This window comes from Penaeus chinensis, chromosome 37 (assembly GCF_019202785.1).
Source record: "Penaeus chinensis breed Huanghai No. 1 chromosome 37, ASM1920278v2, whole genome shotgun sequence".
Classification (NCBI taxonomy): Eukaryota; Metazoa; Arthropoda; class Malacostraca; order Decapoda; family Penaeidae; genus Penaeus; species Penaeus chinensis.
Window position 1 is genome coordinate 8030914 of NC_061855.1, and position 12500 is coordinate 8043413.

A 12500-nucleotide genomic window follows, 5' to 3' on the forward strand; every position below is an offset into this window, starting at 1 on the left:
CAACATTGTGCTCCTTAAAATGCTGATAGGTACAAGTAAAACATATTTTTTCATATATTTGTTTTTAATACTTTACCAAAAATAATTATACAGTATGAAAATGGAATAAATACAGTATTAACTGTACTTTGGATAGTTATAAAAATGTGCATAGGTCACCTTCCTAGAAATGGAATGCAGTTAAAGAGATGTTTGCATGATAATCCCTAACATTATGTTGTTAATTCTATATCTTACTATTACCAGAATAAAAAAAAAATTGAAAATACAGTATTTCTGGTAATTTTAGTCATAAAAAAGATAATGAACAATATTACTGAGAAAGTGGTTTTGCATAAATAATACTTCAATTGCAACATGATGAACTCAATACAAATTGGAATGAACTTTTGGATACCGTACAAATCACAAAATTATGTATAGAGACTTTTTTATCTTCGTGAACTCTCATTAGAATGAATAAGGTTAGCTGCATGGGAATAAATATGATATCAAAGTAGATAATATGCACCACAACTGCATAATGCATAATCCTTTGTTGAACATTAGAATGCGAACTTTCAATTCTTTCCAGGATAAAAGGGTTAACTTCAGAGAGCTTGAAAAACAAGTGTGATTTCAGTGATAGTTGGATATAAGATCATGGTGACTTCATGATGCAAATACAAAGCTTGCCTACGGTGAAATAAGAAAAGCTGTAGTTCAGAGTAATGCCACTATAAAAAGTAAATAACTAAAAAAACCCTCAATATTGGTATCTTATACTCTTTTCTTTTACCCAGGGAAAATCATACAAAACAAAATATATATAAAAAAGAGAAATTTAATGATACCTACAATGGTTTACACTATTATCACATACGAGAGGTAGCACTATGGTACCCATTCATCAGAGTCTTGCTCCGCCTCGTTTTCACTAGATTCCTCTTGTGCCCGCCTCCTTCTCCTCTTTCTTCCTTGTGTTCTTTCCCTTCTACTCCGTTCTCTTGGTCTTCTTCTCACATTACCACTTTCACTGTTTTCAGTGTCCCTTTCTGCATAGCTGACAGACCTCCTATTACAGATACCTCTCTCTCTTACCTTCTTCACAACCTTCAATTTGTCGGGGGCACTTTCCTCAGTCTGCATCTTTTCCTTCAGACGGTAAGAAAAGATGGTGTACTGGTTCCCTTTATACACAACAATATTCAAGATGTCTCTGTCCATGTGAACACTGAGTCGGTTGGTCTCGATATCCCCATCAACCGTGGCAGAGACGTCCAGTTCATCAAGGAATTCATAAGAGTAACTGTCATAGAATGTAACCTTCACCAGGTGTGTACGACAGTTTTCCTAATAAAGGAAAGGAAATGAAAAAAAAATTCACACATCTTCATAAATCAGATTTAAACTTACATTATTTCAAGATACAGATCAAATTATTTTTCAAAGTAAAAATATTCACAGGCAATCATATTGTACAATACAAGAACTAAGTAGCAATACTATCTTAACTCCTCTAAACTGACTCAACTCCTACAACAATAATCCTCCAACTTACATCTCTTTGAGCTTCTAGAATGGCAAGAATCCTCAACTCTGTCTCAACATTAAAGGCAAGCGCTCTGTTCAGTGAATAATCCCATTCAAACTTGGATTTCAAAAGCCGCCCTGAACGGGAGTACTTAGCAACGTCCTTAATCTGCTAGGAAAGAACATAAGGGGATATATCATTCATTACATTTTCTTATATATTCTTCTTTTATTGTAATGTTTTTTTGATGACTGATATATTTTTACTATAAGCATAAAATGAGATTTATATTCTACATGAGGCAGGAAAGGTAGAAATTGTTACTTCTAGCTTTAACTTGCTATACAGTATTCATTTCCCACCTTGTAGAAAAAGGATATGAATGAAAATGAATACAAGCTTTGGAAAAGACAGTTTGATTTTCACGTCCTTGACCAGTTACTTATCTGTACGTCATGGCTATCAGATTTCTCCACATTCTGAAGTTACTCCTTCTCATTTATGCTTCTTTTTTTTTACATTTGTTAAAATTACTTTCTACCACTTTAAGAACAGCAATTCACTCCTCTTATTAACCTACAATCCGGATGACATGACTATCACATCATGAAAAAATTTGGCTTGAGGGGCAAGGTAACATAAGCGTGCCATCAAGGGAAAATCTGGCTGTAGGGTGGAGTGACGTGAACTTGCCATCATGACCATTTCAGCTGAAGGCCAGGGTAACAGGAATGACTAGCCACGGTTGCAAAATCTCTTGGAGGGTGATTAGACTCATTTGACACTTAGGAAGGAGCTTTTGCATTATTTCCGTCAATATATAAGTGTGGAATGTACTGTCCCTGTTGTATTACAGAAAATTGAATACTATGAACAAAATTAAATTACACAAATAACAAAATATTTATTATTGCTATTATTAATGTATCCAAAAGAGAAAATAACATAATAAATGGGAGGCAGAGTGTCTTATCACCAAACATGGCTGTTCGAGTGCATCCCAGCCTACAAGCCACACATTCATAAGAGTGGCTGCTCAAGTAAGCCTAATGCCCATATCTATGGCCATGCAATGGGAGTGAAGCATCTGGATCCAATGGGTTAACCTAATGAGAGTGACATACACCAGATAATATAGAGTACTGTATACACATATACACCTATATGATAGGAAAGCTATTTTTGGTAATGGGAGGAGAGCTATTATTCTACAAGGTAGGGGCTAGTACATCCACACTTCACACTGATGAGCTACACATAGGAGCAAGCAGTTAATATAATTTTTTCTAAATCTTGAAAACTCTACAGCTGACCAAGAAAAAGTAAAGATTCACTCACCATATCCTTGTTTTCTACTGGATAAGTAAATTCTTCCTCCAAATAACGTTTGCCATCCTTCTCCTTGATGGCTAAAATCCTAGAAATACAAATATTAAAAAATAGTACATACTGTAAAATTTAAATATATACGCACCTGAACAAATAAAGCCATTAATAACTTTATTCAGCAGTGAAACTTCACACAGCATCATTAAATTCACCACCATCTAAAGATTACTATTATACTTGTCCTAGTCTACATTGGTAAAGCAAGAATACTCATATTGCCTATAGATGGTTGTGTGATCAATTAAAAGTTCAAATATATGGTGACTATGGATTATATTAGAGGCTGACCTTAACTGATGATACAGAGGATACATCCAAACTGCACTTCTCTCAACCTTTCCAGCTTTACCTTATGTGTGATGTGTATTTATACAGGTAGTTTTCTTTTTTAAAGGTGATAATAAAATAAATTGTTTTATTTCAAATTTATTTCCTGGTACCATTCCATAATTATCATCAACAAATAAACTGAACTGAACATAGAGTACAATGGAAATCAGTCATACGAGGCACTGAGCTACAGAACCAATTTTAACACAGAATCTTTGACTCATTGCAGACAGGCCACCTAACTCCTCAAATTAGCCAAACTATGGAGTCACTACCCAAACAGATAGACAGACATAAGTAAGTATATATACCCCTCCTAGTCCTCTGCTTAGGAGACGGGGACTTGAGCCCAACGTAGGGAAGCACCCCAACCTTGTTCGTCTCGACTAACTTTCCATGGTCTTTTCTTCTTCTCTCTCCTTTTCCGTTTCTTCATCCCCATGTTCTGTCCACTTACCCTAATCGTTGAACTCACTTTTGCCATTTTCATCACAATCCTTTATCATAATGCTCAATGCTCCCTTAACTCCTTCCCCTTCTAACAACATTTACCTTACACTATACCCCATCAGCTCCCCCTCTTTACCCCTTTCACTACCATACTACCCTCTACTTCAACCTGTAACTTTACCCTAATCATTAACTCATTCCTAACCCTTTTCGCTACTCTATCTTACCATAGCGCCGTACGACCTTCGATGTCATATAGCACTTCCTTAACCTGGGGGCTTTGCCACGAAGCCTCACACTATAACTATATTTTGAATACACCGGTAATGACCTTAGATGTTGACACAGCAGAAAATTTTAAATAAATTAATAAAGTGTGTGTGTGTGTGTGTGTGTGTGTGTGTGTGTGTGTGTGTGCGTGCGTGCGTGCGTGCGTGCGTGCGTGCGTGCGTGCGTGCGTGCGTGCGTGCGTGCGTGCGTGCGTGCGTGCGTGCGTGTGTGTGTGTTTGTTTGTGTGTGTGTGTGTGTGTGTGTGTGTGTGTGTGTGTGTGTGTGTGTGTGTGTGTGTGTGTGTGTGTGTACATATGTGTACATATGTATACGTATGTATACCTATATATACGTATGTATAGGTATGTATACGTATGTATATGTATGTACATGTATGTATATGTGTACATGTGTATATATATGGGTATATGTATATATGTATATATATGTATATATATGTATATATATGTATATATATATATATATATATGTATATATATGTATATATATGTATATATATATGTCTACACATACACACACACACACACACACACACACACACACACACACACACACACACACACACACACACACACACACACACACACACACACACACACACACACACACACACACATACATACACACACACACACACACATATATATATATATATATATATATATATATATATATATATATATTTATATGTCTATACACATAAGAATATAGACTTACAAACCTTACAAACACGTACCTGATTTTTGAAGTCCTAATATGAATCAGTTTGTTTGAATCATCTGGATGAAACATTAAGTAATCTGGAGACACTTGCTGCTCGTTCCTGTCTTCCCACATCACTTTTCCACCTTCCAGCAACTCCCCTGATGAAAGCTCATGAACCTGTAAGTCATGGAAGCATTGACCCTTTAATGGGAGATTCTATGATTGACAGTATGGGGCCACATTCTTATATATTCTCCGATACACCATGACCATGGCATCATCTTGCAAGATCTGTCAAAATCTGGCAGATTGTTTACTTGTGTCAGGCACTGTGAATGAGCACATACTTTTAGCTTATTAATCTGGTACTGTCTAGCAAGTTCAATCTCCATTCCCTTTGTGAATGGAGCATTAACCTAATGCCGCCAGGGATGGCATGTACATACATGTCATGCCCATGTATGTTGTTAATTGTTTTTACTCATAGATGGCTCCACATGTACTAAGACACCTATTTACCCTTTTCCTTGATTTTCTAAAATATTTTCTGGTATTTTATAATTATAATGTCTAGAATAAAAAGAACAGGATCAATACTGATAACATTATCAAAAAAAAAAAATCTTGTGAACTCAAGGAAAGGTGAAATCAGGTGAGATCACAGGGTCTACTAACTTGTAGCAGCATGGCCCAAAACCTACAGCTCCATGCTTTCAGGATGGCTCACATTAGTTCCAACAGCCTCATCCTCGCTCTCTCACCAGCAGGTGCTTCTCGCAACTCACTGCTGAAACCTGATTGGTTGACATGGACACCTCACAGGTCTCTGATTGGACCACAGGCTCCCCTCTTTCCCTGTTCCCTTATACAGCCCCTGAGCACTTAAGCTTCAGGATTCAATACCAAGATCAGCAATTCACAATCCTCTAGCCACACCTAAGCAAGCAGCAACAACAGAGGACTGCCCAGTCCTTCACTGACTGGGGAGCCTCTCCAGCTCCCACACTGATCTCCTCACCTGCAGCACCCAATCACACCCTCTACAGACACTCCATGTAGTAGATGACACCCCAACTACTTCAAAATGGCTCCTTTTTGGCTAAGAACTTGCAGTCATCTACCATGCTGATACAATGCCCAAATATGCCATCCACTACACTGGTGCCAGGGAATGACCCGATGGTATTTAACTCACTCCCTTAGCTCAAGTCCTGCAACTCTGCTTACTTCCCGGGTTGGGTTACATCAGATGCAACAACCTCATCTCGCTCTCTCACCAGCAGGCACTTCTCGCAACTCAATGGCTGACTGATTGCCATGGACACCTCACAGCTCTCTGATTGGACCGCAGACTTCACTCATTCCCTGTTTACTTACACATCCCCTCTGTACTTAAGCTTCAGGACCCAGTACCGAGATCTGCAACTCAATCCTCCAGCCACACCTCAACAAGCAATAGCAACACAAGGACTGCCCGGTCCTTTGTTGCCTGGAGAGCCTCTCCTGCTCCTACATTGATCTCATCACCTACAGCATCCAGCCATACCAGTGGGTGCTCTCACCCACTACAAATACTTCACAAAGAGATATAGACCAATCATGCAATAGATGGACACCACATATATTACAAACTTACTCCTTTATGGCTAAGTACTTGCAGAGCTATCTATGTGCAGAGCCACTTCACAAAATACTACAGTGAAAACAACATTTTCCCGGAGACGTGGGTTAAGGATATAAATTAGTAATTGTAGGACTCTATGGCATATCTATGGATTCACATTCACCTCTTACATAATGAACATTTTTTTTTTATCTAGCATTTTTTTATCCAGTGTTTTTTAGTTTTTGTTTTGTAATCTGTCACTCCAATGAATGGTATGTACTTGACATACATATTTCTGGTGTGCAAAATCAAGGATTTGAAATCTCAGACCAAAATTTTTCTTGCAAAACCTGAAAAACTGAACCTCCATTGCAAGCAAGGGACAGACAGGATGGAGGTCAATCTCTAATAGAAAACACAGATCAGAAAAAAAGGAAAATAATTATTGCTCTTACTTGCAACAGACAATCTGACACAGCTCTGATATAGGCCCATGGACAAGCACCTAAACCAAGAATGTCCATGTGTGTATAAGCTGCAAAGAGGAGAGGAGGTGCTTCTAATACCATATCCTTTGCATATGGTATACTGTCTGGGATGACCTGAAAATCGTTTGATGTGCTCTTCATCTGGAAAAAGAATAAGTATATGTACAACACCACTGTATGAAATCAATAACTCAGATATTCTAATAAAAAAGATTTTCAGAATTTCAAACACAATTCTATATTGAAAATATACACAATCAAATTATAGATAATTAGATCTCGCTACACATGGTTTACATAAGACGTTTATTGGTGTGTAAATTATGAACTTTAGTTGAAAAATATATTGCATATATAACTTTGTACAAAAAGAAAAAAATTTACTACAAGAGGATAGCAGTTTCACATTTGCTCATTAATTAACACAAGAGAATTCTAGAGGAGTATACCCCTATTTTTTTTATTCCATCAGAGGATAATTTTTGAAAGTTAAATTTGTACTCCTTTATTCTAAGGGGTACAAATCTTGGTAAAATCCCCAGATATTTCTGTCTTTCTGTGTTCCTGCAGCTAACATCAAATTTCCTTATCAGTTGTTAATTTCAGCCTTTAACTCACCCTGATGATTTCCTGTGCATTGTAAATCAAACTAAAGCTCTTTTCAGTAAGGACAAGCAAGAGGCCTTCATGAATCTCCACATCACGCATCTTCCCATACTTCTTCTTGTCCTCTTCGTCTGAAAATTATCACAAATCTTATATCACCATACTCAATGTTAATAAAAAAGAAATACAGCAAGTACAGCTAGCTAACATGAAAATCAAATTCTACAGTATGATTTTGTAATAATGCTATTGATACTACTATACAATATTTAAGCATTTTAGACAATTAGCCACTAGCTTATGAATAATAATACTGATTACATAAATGAGATACTAAACAACATAATTTATAGCATCCAACTAATCCAAATGTGTAAATAAGCAATTAGCAGCACTTCCCACCAACCATTGCCAATATTCAGAAAAGCAATAAAATCTAGATATATTATTAAAACAATATAAAACAAAGAAAATCATTACAAATAATAACAGAGCTACAAATAAATAAATACAAAAAGAACCATCACAACATTCAGATGATCAGATGACAGCTCAACCCAGGCTATATCCCATGCAGGCATTGAAAATTGTTGGTACATGGACACACCCTTCCCTTACAACTGAAGTCACATAATAGAGCTAGCCTTTACAGCATTTCTAGTACTAGTATAAAGGTTGACTGTCGAGTGGAATGTCTTCTTGGGTTCAACGTATGCTACCAACAGACCATGACTGAACTCATGACAGCAATCGTTGCTGCTTCGTCAAAGGGATGAGACATACCATATACCCTCTTAGTGCACTTTAACTGGATGAGCAATGCATAGTTATATACTACATTCCCTGATTATAATCCAAGACCGCTTGCAAGGAAATTCTGCAGAGTGGTCCTTATGTCATTTTTGCCGAAAAAAAAAGCTATCAAAGGTTTGGTAACTGGTATACATGCCTGTATGTGTCTCAAATGTATTTCTGCATGGATCACATAACCAAAATCAAAATCCATTTCAGGAAATATTGGAACCATAAAATGGAAATAATTTGTTAAGATTTATACCTTTAACTGCTGGCTAAATTCTAACTGCTGGTTAAATTTTACAAGATAGCTCCTCGTCCAAGTACTTAAACGACAATTGGAAAATCTAATGTTATACATACTGTGCTGCAATATGTATATCAATCCCTTTCATATAAGACTTAGAGGGACTTACCTGCTTTTGTTTTTTCTCTCTTTTATGTCAACCTGCTGAAACCTCAACTGCCCCTGTCACCACTTATCCTCACATAATGTGACTACTCAATTTTAAATCCACAAAACTTACTCTACTCTGCACATAGATGACTCTGCTAGTGCTTAGCCACAAAGGAGTCAATAAGTAGACCTTGTGACCTTACCTAATTTCACCTTTCCCTGAATTGGCAGGGAAAAACATATTTTTTACTAATGCTATGAATATCAATGGTGTTACTTTTATTACAGATATTATAATAAAAACATTGTGGTATGTACATACATGCCATGCCCATCAGCATTGTGGTTAAGGAAGCCAAACATTTCTTTTTCTTATAAAAGTAGGTGAAGAGTATTAGTAAACCCTATTCAAAAGGGGATTTACCTACACCAAAGTGAGCCATGCACAGTTAGCTGCTAAACTGAAAAATTAGAAGCACAGAGACATATGTTTTCCCCACTACCTATGAATTTCAGAGCAGCATAAATGATTGTCCAATAAAAGACACTAAGAGATTAATCCACTCAGTGTGGGTGATGTCAAATCATGTCATGATGAAAATTTCACAGATGCTGAATGGCATCTAATCACATCATGACCTCAGGTCCTGAAGGCTGGGATGACACCTCTGGACCCACCCATGAACCAGACAACAATTTAGGCCTCATCAAACTTTAGTTAAATTTTTACCTGTTGTGAATAGATTAAGCCTACATTGAAGGGCTGTACTCATCCATGGCCACAGCCAGGGCCAAGCAAGTAAATTACTGTTTAGTGCATATAACATAGAGCAAGGTTAGATTCACATGGCATGGATATTTACCACCCAGCATATGGGCAGAGTGCCTTATGGCAAGACTGGATGCCACTTCGTGTTAAAAGGTTAAGGATTTTTAGTTACATACAACTCCTTTGGACATATCAGAGGTAAAGCTTCACCCTAATATCACTACACTCTAATCTATTTCTTGGCTTAGGGGACAAAATCTTTAATATCTGTAAACAAGTAGTTTTCTGTCTCATTGCCAATCCATTCCAGCAAATCGTATAACCAATTCCTTATTTTGAAATTAGGTGCCTGACTTCACCTGGGAATACCGATCCATGAATGTTGAGTGAAGCTATAAGTCCAAAGGGATGCATCTGAAACACTTTAAAGTGAAAGAAGTACTCGGTCTGTGGTTCAATCTTGAGCTTGGGTGACTTGACAATGAGGACATCATCCATTAAGCTCATTGAGAGTGTCTTGGTCTGCATCTGGCCCAGGTGAATGCGGTTGAAAACTGTTCCTTTCTCCAGGTCATGCCGTGTCAATACATTTCCTTTCCGGAGGGCAAAGATTACGGGCCGGTATTCTGAAATCAAAAGGCAATTAGTAGCATATATATGAGCATGTGTATAAGCTGTATATTTCATGCAAAATTAACTCACAATGTCGTGACTTCACACACAAATAGCAGACAATATTGTAATGATTTTACAAATGCAGGGGAAAGAAATCCTAGCAGAGTATTAAAGTTTCTTTTTCTCTCTAACATTAAAAATATATTAGTACTGACCTTGTCCTGGAACAGAAGACCTATAGACTGGATCTGGTACATCATATACCTTGATTTCCTTTGGTCGAGGGTGGAGGTCAGCTTTGTACATCTGAAGAAGGTGTCCATCACCACAAATTCTTTGCATAACACTTTCATCTGTTAGAATGAAATAAAGTATAAATTTCATTCATGTGCAAGTAACAGAAAAAGGAAATCAATAATCCCATAATAATATATCAAAAGCAATTAAATCTGCAGTAATCACATAAGCATTTGCAGGCTATCCAGACTGGCAATTTTCTAACATTCAAAAACAGAAAAATGAAAGATAACAAATATTCAATAACTAGGAAAGCCAATTCCTTTCCTAGTGCAGAGTACTTATTTCTATTCTTCACTCTCTCATTCTCACCTGATGGGGATCTCAAAACTTTATCTTGTTTTGAAGTAAACTAAAAATATTTTTTAGAAACTAAATAGTTTTTTTTTTATCATTGGCAATGGACATCAAGGCTAATTCTTTCATAATAAAATTGTAAACACCTGAAATGGACCAACAGTATAAATATACCTGCTCTCGAACAAATCATGGTTTTGTAAATGGAATCACATACCTGCATTTGAGGGTTTTGTTGTCCACAAAAGATCCCCACAAAATTCTATCGACGAATTTTCTTTTACATGCAAAAGCTGTTTCCACATTCTTCTTGGTCCAAATATACAATAACGAAGAGCCTGTAGGCTTGTCCTGTTAGGAAGAAATGTTTAAAAATGTGTTATCACACTTTTGAAAATTTGACAAGCAAACAAAGAAAGAGAAAAACAGGAAGAGAGATGAGAAAACCCAGCACAGAAAATTAAGAAGAAAGAGAGAGAACACAGAAAAGAGGAGAGAAGTGAGAGATGAGAGGTGAGAGGTGAGAGAAGTAAGGAGAGAGCAGAGAGGTGATAAGACACATGAGAAACTAGAAATGAGAAAAGAGAGAAGAGAAAATAAAGATGAGAGAAGAGGTCAGAGGTCAGAGATGAGGAGCAGATGGAGAGAGCTGAGAAGAGAAAGGAGGAAGGAGAGAAGTGAAATGTGAAAGAATAGAAGAGAAATGAAAGAGGAGAGAAGAGAGGAGAAAAGAGAGGAGAGAAGAGAAATGAACGAGGAGAGAGGAGAATGGAGAGAGATGAAAGATGTGAAGTGAGAGGTGTAAGGTAAGAGATGAGATGGGAGACGAAAGATGACATGAAAGAGAAGAGAGGTGTGAGGAAAAAGGAAACAGGAATGAGATAATAATTACATAAACAGACAAACAGGTCTTTTACCTTGCTACTCCAAAAGTCAGTTTTAATTTCTTTCTGACAAATCACACACCTTTATGTCCAACACAGCTTTACAGACCTCCATGCAATATATCATCAGATAAGAAACCAGTCCAAGGTATCTTGCCAAAATATATAGCTCTGTTGAACATTTCCTTGCTATCAAGATGGACCTACGATTAGTCTATATAGTAAGTCTTCCATTACAGATCATATCAAGTTAGTATGGTTTGTCCTTTTTACTAAATTTTTGAGAAGACATTTTTGGAACAGATATACCCAAAATACTTATGAATCTAGTAAATATATACATGATTTATCCATCTAAAAATACATGCAACTCATTGTTCCAAGGAACAATATTCTACTACTTATATTCAATAACACCGAGCTTGGACTGGTTCCTTATTTGACAATAAAATGCCATGAAGTTGACAAGCGCTATATTGTTTGAATGAGCTTTGTTTGCTTTTTGGCAACTTAGAGGTAAAGACAATGGAGCGCAGATTTGTGGATTTTAATAAGCAGGAGCTGCCTTATTTTTATTTCCAACAGATTACATTTAATACCTATCTGTGTTATTCTACATATTCTTCGAAGCCATTACCTCTCACTTCTCAATCTTCACGTACTCCTACTCTGAACATTTGGAATATTCTCAGACAGATTGGAAATTCGTGAAATGCTGTAAGTCTGTCAATCCCTAGTTTTCCTATAATACTTTATGGTGCCCCTCATATAACAGGTTATAGGAACAGGATTTCCAATATTACATATAAATTGGGATTGCAATAAACAATATAAACTGAATGGCTTCTTCCAACTCAAGTGCCACTTATAAAAGTCTTTTCCAGGTAAATATACAATTCTAATCTCTTCTTACTCTTACGAAATGCCCACACAAAATCAATATTTTAATTAAGGAATATCAAGACCTATTTCAGAAAGATTCTGAATGCTGTCCTTAGATCAAAAACAATATAGTAATTGTTTACAAAGTGACAGTACTCCTCTACGATTAAGTCCTAAATACTCCAG

The 12500-nt window shown here is 36.7% G+C and overlaps 1 protein-coding gene across 2 annotated transcripts in view; it reads right to left on the reverse strand.

Annotated features, from left to right (window-relative positions):
* Positions 1-107: 107 nt before the first annotated feature.
* The window catches only part of LOC125045661 (DDB1- and CUL4-associated factor 17-like), a 13483-nt gene continuing 1090 nt past the window's right edge, over positions 108-12500 (reverse strand). The window contains exons 2-10 of one of the 2 annotated variants that reach the window (XM_047643077.1): positions 10766-10899; positions 10170-10307; positions 9699-9965; positions 7391-7509; positions 6740-6913; positions 4710-4855; positions 2852-2930; positions 1541-1681; positions 108-1332 (exon numbers count right to left, since the gene is read on the reverse strand). In XM_047643077.1, the coding sequence (XP_047499033.1) occupies positions 874-1332; positions 1541-1681; positions 2852-2930; positions 4710-4855; positions 6740-6913; positions 7391-7509; positions 9699-9965; positions 10170-10307; positions 10766-10899 (1657 nt within the window). In that variant the 3' untranslated portion in view covers positions 108-873. Of the gene's footprint in view, positions 1333-1540; positions 1685-2851; positions 2931-4709; positions 4856-6739; positions 6914-7390; positions 7510-9698; positions 9966-10169; positions 10308-10765; positions 10900-12500 lie in introns of both variants that reach the window. The other variant, XM_047643076.1, reaches the window with a different exon arrangement.